Source organism: Bombus terrestris, chromosome 8, assembly GCF_910591885.1.
Source record: "Bombus terrestris chromosome 8, iyBomTerr1.2, whole genome shotgun sequence".
In the NCBI taxonomy this organism is placed as follows: Eukaryota; Metazoa; Arthropoda; class Insecta; order Hymenoptera; family Apidae; genus Bombus; species Bombus terrestris.
In genome coordinates this window covers 7,385,235-7,394,272 of record NC_063276.1, presented here as the reverse complement: position 1 = coordinate 7,394,272, position 9,038 = coordinate 7,385,235, and the positions used below count along the sequence as shown (strand labels likewise).

Below are 9,038 nucleotides of genomic sequence, written 5' to 3'. Positions count from 1 at the left end.
AAAGCTGTAAACGAATCACACTGATTCGTTACCTATGCGCTTACCTTGCCACTCTATCCCACCGGTGGAAAGTTAATAGTCCGCTCAATAACGACACCGTTCGGCTCGAATCAGCGAGAACCGATACGTTTCCACGGAGCAAAATCAAGCAAAACCCGCCCAACCAATCAGTGGCTGACGTGGAAAGAAAGATAATGATGATTTTCGTATCCGCCAGAGTTTTAATTAATGGACAAGAGATAATAAAGAGGGAGTCGAGAGAAATTGTGATTCGAGAAGGGCTACGATTAAAATAGAAAACTGGGTCGACCCTGAAGCGCGATGAAAAGTTACCTGGACGCGAGTATCCAGCACGTATTCCCGTTATTTCTTGTCGAACCGTATTTCGGATATGCAACCGACATATTTCTCACAACCTTTAATTAGCAAATGCAGCCACGTTGCATCCAAGTGATTGCATTTTTATTATTTATTATTACAATATATAAGCTTGCATATGGACTGTATTCTTGCCACGTGACACTAGCCATCCTGTGAATTAATACCATAAACATTTGTTCGATCTCTGTGAGTATCATTGGATTCCATCGTTCGAAGGAAACATATGCTCGTACGCACACAATCACGCAGATTCACGATCGCTGTAAGCGTTTCGTTTTCATTTTCAGCCGTGATAAAAATAGCCATACGTTTGTAAATAAATATTCACGGCGTTTCGGCGATTCATTGGTAGATTTTCAAAATAAAATGGCAAATCGCAACGAGTTTGCTGCTTTTTGAATTTATCGGCCGCACAATGGGCGCAACTCGCCCAATGAAACCTGTTGCGAGAATACAATGGGCAAGTAAATTTTCTTTCGACAATGTAAAACAATAACTATTCTCTCTCGCTTTTTGTAGCCAGTCATTACAGTTCATTGACAACGCTGCTCGTGAATCGAGCTTTTCGATCGAGAACGCCATTTCACAAACTTTCGTATAAGTAAAACAGATCGCTTTACGCAAACGTGCACTTGTATACCGATTTTTCCCAAGCTTTTCCAAAAAGGTACAAGACCAGACGGTACAATCGTTGATCTTTCGATACACGCGTTTATCACATACACGGGCTGCACATATTTTAACACTCTATTCAGGATAAAATGGAATATTCAGGATATGCCAGCGTTTACCAGACATAATCAAGCGAAAAATGTTATTTAAAGTTTGGTATTAAAAAGCTACAATAAAAGTACAAAGGGAACGTTAACAGGCATAGGATTACTTGCTAGTGGACTGTAAGACGGAGATAGTTTACAACGAACGCAACCTTTGGCTGACACGGTCTACTTAAAAATCTCTATTTCGCTTATTACGTTTTTCTTTTGTGATATTCGGGTATTGTGGCCATTGACTTATCGATAAAACCGACCGGCTCGATAAAACCGTAGACGCGACTCGTAGCAATTGTTACCGGACTACCAGTTTCATGTTTATTAATGCAGCCGCGTAAACATGCATACGCGTGCACGAGCACAAACGCAGGAACAAGCGAAGGCGAGCATCGTCTACAACGACATGTTTATTCGTACGAGGTCAAGATCATTGTCGTTCATTCGCGCGCAGCCTGGATTCCGTCACGTTTCGCCGCGGATCCTCCATGAGCGACTTTTTCTGTCGCGAAATCCGTACACTAGCCACGTTCCCATATTGCAAAGCCTTTGCCCCAAAGAAAGCGTGTCCTCGACCGTTTATCGTGAATTTTGCCTCTGTTTTCCATTTCCAATGAATTTTCATCCGTAACGTTCAAACCGCACAGCAAGAACCTGTCTGAATGAACCGGTTAATTACAATTTCCATAGTGGCTCTCAACTTTGTCCAATTGAAATTGTACGAACGAATAGCGATAGTTTACATAGGTGTAATATTGTAACATTGCACCTTCCAACGACTGCAATTTGTACATATTTCTGTTTCCTCTCTTCGCAACAACCGGGTCACGTTCCTTAATCGACGTAATCCTTAACTTATGATCCTCGATGTGTCTTTCATAATCTGAATTTTACCATCCCCACTGCCAATTTTTCCAGAATCGTTAAAACGTCCGGCACTTCTCGTCAAATAGATTCTCTCAGCTGCGAGCCTCAAACCGCGTCAAACACTGTAGCGAGTGCAGCAACGAGTTGCCAAAAAATCATCAAACACGTCTATTGGAATTTTTATTTTCGTGTAACCTATGCTTTACACGGGCAGCCAATGCTTATCGAGTTGGCCATTCTGAATGCGAATAATTTTCCATTGCCAGGATATTTATAAACACAACATAGGTTTGAGAACGTTCGATCCAGTGTATATTCTAATTTCGTCTAAAATTCTTTAAACGTGAGTGGATTAGTCACCACCAAGGCTCCAAGACAGAGATACCAATATTCTTTAGGATATTTTTCGAAAACTCGAAAAATTCCGTTTCTGGGCTTCGTTAATGCGCAAATACCAGCACAGACTGCGCACAAATGACGCCCTGTTACGCAATCGACATTGCTGACAATCATCGTATTACCTGCAAAGCGCGATCGTCCGTAGTTTCGCGCGATTCTCGCTTGACGAAGCTCGTTCGCCGAACCCATCCTCCCCAGCTCCGCAATCATTCTCTGAATATCAAATTCGGTCGAAAGTTACATTTTGTTCGAGCGATTTTTCTTGTCGAAGTAATTTTTATTAACATCAACGGCGGTTTATACCGCCGTTGAAAAAAGTGTGAAATAGCAGCAACGAAAAGAGGAAAAAACAAGACACGCGCAATGTGGTAAAAACGAAAAACACTGTTATTTTAAACACGACGATACTCTCCAACATTGGGAACAATGTAAATTGGGGCTAGTTGAGTGAAGTTAAATAATTTGCTTTGCAATTTGCCAAACTCAATTAGGAATAATTTTCAAGTGATCTACGTTTGAAAACAAATTATTTAACCCGTTATTAACGCTGTAGTAAATAGCGAAATATAGCGTGTACTTACATTGGAAATTCAACGGCCATACGTTCTACCGATGAAAGGGAAAAAAGTTAGTTCAATGGTAATAGTTTCAACCGTGATTAACATAATTCAGTAGTGTATGTATATGCTATTCCTTTTGCGTCATTTTCTTCTTCACTGTATTGGTTCTTATGCAATATCTTCTAGCTGACTCAAATATCTTACTACACTCTTCAGCTTCTTCTGAAATACATTTGGAGAACCAATTTATCCAATCAGCGTGTTAGATTTCCATTAACAACAATAGACATTGTGCTAATGTTATATTTACACGAGACAAACGTCAGCTGAAGTGACACAGCACCTTGGAACAGTCCGTAAAAACGAAAAGTCTATCGGATCGGCTGAATCGTTATGGCCAAGGCGAGTTGGGCGAATTTCGTATCCGGCTCGCGTGACAGCGGCTTAAGGCGCTAAAATAGAGCCTGTATGGCATCGATGTAGTCGACACGTCGGTGCCAGAACGCAGTTACGCATTTAGTCTTTAACTGGAAGCATCCGCGGCCGGAACAAGCGGCCGCCGAGCCCGTGACCGACGAAAACGCGAATTTTCCTCGATCGAACAGCGCGAATCGTCTCTTCTGGGCGATCCTTTCGTGGAAAACGAATCGATTCGTAGCCGTGAAACGACGATGTGAAGCGTCTGCGAGGCTAGAGGATGCAACAAGTGCGTCGCGGCGGAGAACAGTTCACGAAAAGGGGACGTCATGTAGAAGCTACCTGCGTTGCCAATTGCGTCCACGAATCGACCGCTTGATCTCCGCGCTGCCGCTAATTACCCTCGCAATCAGCCTCGATTCAGCTTCGTTTCACGCCTACGAGATCATCGTTTGCAACGAAAGGATCCGCCGTATGAACGCGACTGTAGAAAATCCGTGAGTGAAAGTACACGCATCATAGTATTCCCTTCGTTCGATCGTTCTTCTATAATCTTTGATTACTTCATCGTTCGGTTATTTCGTCGATCGACGAGCTATACCTATCAGAACGAGACACGTCTCTATCCGATTTTTCAATCTGTTCGCCGAGTCTGTAAGTTTCCTTTCGCTTATCTTTCTGTTAGTTTACTTTTACAGGCAGAGTAAGATTGATTTTTCAAGGCACGATTTTTCCTGGTTCGATTTTGCAGTTTGATGCGTCGGATCGGACCGACGAGAATCGAAAAACACTCGGAGAAAGAGTTCGCGAATAGAAATCGAGAATCCAGGCGTGGTACGGGGAAGATTCCCGGTGTGGAATGGAAATCAAAAGAAACGATCCTCGGCCGGAAGAACTCGAGGAAAATCCGTTTCTCTGGACGATCTGTAAAACGGGTGTCCCTCGAATATTGGCCACGAGTCTGTTCGCTGTCGGTCGATATTGTGCGGACCAATTGCCAAAGAAAATGGGCCTGGGCAGCCTTCGGATCCTGGCCGCGTTCCTAGTTATCGTAATGCCCCGATCGCTGACTTACATTCTCCTGTATCCGATTTTCAGATTAGTGTTTGGCAATTTGTATCCGGCCTACGCTTCGTACAAGGCAGTGAGAACGAAGAATGTGAAAGAATACGTGAGTATCTATCAAGACCACCCGCTGAAATAACTAGAGAGGTATTCTTACTTCGTCTTCCATTAATAGCGATTATGTTTGATCATTCTAATTAATGGGAATAGAGTATAAGCGTGCTTCCAAGTACGAGCCAAGTTTCAGCTGAACTTGCTCGATAACGTTGCGGCTAAACATTGTTTCTAGGAAAGCATAAACTTTGCTCCGCAAATATTTATCCACGAGGGCTAGTTCTCTCAGGCTTCTTTGTTAAAAATCGACCGCACTTGTCCTCGACGAACTTTGCTTCTGGATTAACTCGTGTCGCTTTATGCTCCAATACCTTCTCCAGAGAATTCCCGGTTAAATTCCAAGCTTATATTTCCATTCCCTTTGCGTTTCCCTCTTGTTTTCGCATAACGTTAAAAGCTAATATTAGGTTGCTGCGGATCGGAGACCGTTGTCTGGTTAGAATACTTCTACCAATTTGATGCGCAACCTCTATGTACGTGGATGTTATGCCTCTTATATCACTATATATGTACATTCTGCACATATTTGTACATTCAAATTTCCCACGAATGCGTAAACATTCTCGGGCTAATTACCAACATTGATAACCAACTTACACGAACAAAATAGCAAACGGAATTTATACAGCGATCTAATATATCCCATACGAAAGCCAAGACGAAGTAAGAGTTCCTCCAAGATGACGATCATCGTATTCCTAAGAGCGTACGGTTTCCTCGCAGAGATCCGTCTGGAGACAAACTGTAAGAATTTGTACTTTCGTTTTCAGGTGAAATGGATGATGTATTGGATCGTGTTCGCGCTGTTCACGTGCGCGGAAACATTCACCGACGTCTTCTTCAGCTTTTGGTGAGCAACGCCTGGGTCGCGTTTCTCTTCTAACTTTGACACATACCCTAGTATAGCTAGCAGCGTACAAGCACTGGAAAGGTCAAATAGAAGAGGAGAGGTCGACACCAGCGTGGTCCCTTGCCTCTCGTAACTTGTTAATCCAAAGAGTACTCGCGATGAAAGAGGCTGATATAGCGGTTGCACGCGTTCGCTGGATGGAAAGGGCATGTGTTTCGTAGACAGGGCTATCTGGAGTCGCGAAGCGTTTGGTTTGGTCGGTCGGTCATGGCCCCGTTTTCGCCGGAAGCGAATAAAATTCGAGCGAACCGGGGCCAATAAACCGAGGTGAACCGCGTGGTCCGCTCGCCACCGGGAATTCCGAAAGTCTAATTTCGGCCGAGATGGATATTGGCTTACATGCACTTCTGAGGATTCTACCGGCGTCTCGTCTTCCGTCTCTGTTTCTGGTGTTCCTGCCTGCTGTGCCAGATCTCTCCCTTCATACTCGAATTACAACCAAAAAGGAGAGTTGCCGGTGTATTTCTAGCCAGGAATACCCTCGCACTTTCCTCTCCTTCCCTCCCTCTTTCTCACACTCTCTCTTTTCTTTCCTATCGTCCACTATCCTACGCCTGGTCATTACACTGCCCAATTATTTCCCCCTTTTTCTTTTTTTACCCTCCTTTCACGATGATGCGGCTTCGTGGTTCACGGCTGCGTCACGCGTAACGACAATTGACGAGCTTTCTGAAAAACACAGGCCCTGTAGGTCCATCGTAAATACGTACAGTTACTGAGAAAAGTCGCCGTACACCTGACAGAAGGGTCATTTTTATTACAATAAAATGCTACAACATTTCATTGCCAAGTTATTGCGATTTATGTCAAGATGATAAACACTATATATATAAGATAAATGTTATTATACGACGTGATATGTACATCGTGAAATGTTGGCCCTCGATGGGTTGTTAAGAGCCGATCGATGGATATTAGAAAAATTAGAACCGAGGCTTACAAAGTAATTTAACATTTTTCCAAAAAGCTTCTCAATTTTATCGTTGGTTATATTTCTTTGCTCGAACTACAAATGTTACATTCCTCTATGAAAATGTGCAGTATTTTACCGACCAATAATTACGGCCATCGATTTTTCCATCGTTTCGTACGCGTAACATTTGTGTTTTGATCTTGCTCGTATAGGTTCCCGTTTTACTATGAAATCAAGACTATCCTGGTGATCTGGCTGTTGAGCCCAGCCACTAAAGGCTCCAGCATTCTCTACAGACGCTTCGTTCACCCGGCTTTGATCCGGCGCGAGGCTGAGATCGACGATGCCTTAGCACGCGCGACGGAGCAAGGTTACTCGGCAGTGTTGCACCTCGGATCGAAAGGTGTGAATTATGCTACCACGGTTCTCATGCAAACCGCCATCAAGGTAAGTTTCCAACTTAAAAGTACACTCGCTTACAGATGCCGTAACGACGAATCCGATCGTCTTGTTTAACAGGAAAAGTAAACAGCAACGGGAAAGATATTCTTTTATGGAATAAAAGTAATTGTGAGATCAAACACGGAATAATAAAATACGGGAAATTCCAAGTAGATCATAGATGATTACATAAAAAAATATACAGAATATATACAACGTAGTCTATCTCGTTTCTTCGAGTATATAATACGTCGTCTGAATCTTTTCCTCGTAACAAAACGATCAAAAGTCCATAACTTCACGTAAAATATTAACTCGCTGTAGCCACCGCTTCCCAACTCGCTAATCGTTCAATTTTCTTTTTTTTCTTGTTTTTTATGTTTACGTTGTCCTGCACGCCTATCCTGCACGCCGCCTCTAATCAAACAAACACCAACGTCGATCATCATCACTACACATCGTCTAACCACTGCCAATCATCGTCGTTCCTTTAACAACTCGTCGTTATATATTGTCAAAAAAAAAAAAAAAATACCATGTTATACGTACACACGTGTTTGTTATGTTCGACCTGTAACATCAAACATTCCACGACGTTCGTGTATATGTGTAAAAACCAAAAAAAAAAATCCTTCCAAAAACACATTGGAACGGGGGTGTTCAGCATATTCTGAAGTCAGACCAAATCATGGTGACTGAGCTATCAACGATCCAATCGGCCTCGGCCGTTTCTAGCTTGGCCAAGCTTCCAACGACCTCGAAGGAAAAGACGGACCAGATAGACGCCATCCAGAAACCGAGCACCCCGTCGCACTCAAGCAGTAGCTCCGATGACTTGATGCCTGTCGATTCGATGCCCAACATGAGCAACGATATGAACACGGACGACGAGCTGGTCGAAATTAATCGTGTAGCAGAAGGGAACGTTTTCAAGGCGCCATCGCCGAAGAAAACGTACAAGGCGCGGAAAACCAGAAAAGGGCGAACCGAAGGCAACTCGAGGCGACTCAGGTCACAGGTTCGCGACACTGGCTCCATCTTCAGCGACGATGAGTGGGACCAGCAGTATGCATCCACCCTGACAGAATACTGAAACACAGTGTCGTTCTGTGGAAAGCAACGATTTAACGTAGTCTCGGAGAATCGCGAGAATAATCCTCGACAGGCTTTCGCCGAAAAGGAGTGCAAGTTACCGATTTAAGATTAACATAGCGTTTTTACATTTATAGAGATTCGAGTGGAATGGGTTTTAGGGAAATTATGCGTGTGTTTATTGAAAGTCTTAGAGTGATTTTCCATTTTTTTCTCTCTCCCTCTCTCTCTCTCTCTCTCTGTTTTAGAGCCGAGTTAATCCTGAAGAAGGTATTCGTTAAGACGGATTATGGAATGGTTGGGAAGACAAAGATAAAAAGGGATTTGATCATTTCGATGAGAGGGGAGTTTTTGAAATTTTATTCCCGTGAAATTATTTGTTACATCTACACCTGCGTTACGATACTATATACAACGATAAAGATGTTTTTTTACTCGATATATACCAGAGGCCTTTAGCATAATGTAATCTCAGCTGCGAAACGTTTAACATTTAGATGAACATTAAGAAACTATTATTGCGTGCCACCTTTCTGCGAATTCTGCGACTTATATCGTTTATTATACCAATTAGCATTAAGAGTAATCTATCGTGATTGATCGCGTACCGTGATAATTTTGATAAGTCGGGAGAACTGGTGCCTTACGACAGATGACGATATGAGATTTTGTCGATTACGACAATCCAAGAAATTTTCGTCCATTGTTGCAAACTGGCAAACTATTCTTAACAAATAAATATATCAAATAACCATGCTGAATCCTTTTTCACGAACAAGCCGTCGAATAATCGGTGTATCGATCGAATACATGATATTTCATTTCTATCAACTAGACTTGTATCAAAAAGACAGAGTTTAAGACTGTACCGCGCCGAGGTATGTAACAGGAAGAATTCGACGATCACTGGCAATTTTGTATATGCAATTTGCACGAACACTTGTTATCTGGATCGCACGATTTGCTTACCAAGTAATCGAAGTACTGTACTTTTTGCTGGCACGTAATCACCGACCAACATCAGGTAGTGCTTAAGGAGGCATCGATCACAGAGCGTGTCGTTCCTTGCTGTAGTTCCCATAGTTGTAACTGTTGTTAAATCTCATACA

At 42.7% G+C, this 9,038-nt stretch overlaps 1 protein-coding gene across 1 annotated transcript; it reads left to right on the top strand.

The window, feature by feature from the left end:
* Positions 1 to 2,586: 2,586 nt before the first annotated feature.
* Positions 2,587 to 8,681, top strand: LOC100643409 (receptor expression-enhancing protein 1). The gene is made up of 6 exons (XM_048408305.1): positions 2,587 to 3,056; positions 3,164 to 4,048; positions 4,146 to 4,565; positions 5,344 to 5,423; positions 6,609 to 6,843; positions 7,502 to 8,681. The coding sequence occupies exons 3-6, from the start codon at positions 4,254 to 4,256 to the stop codon at positions 7,928 to 7,930; spliced, it is 1,056 nt and encodes a 351-aa protein (XP_048264262.1). The 5' UTR covers positions 2,587 to 3,056; positions 3,164 to 4,048; positions 4,146 to 4,253; the 3' UTR covers positions 7,931 to 8,681.
* The last annotated feature ends 357 nt before the right edge of the window (positions 8,682 to 9,038 follow it).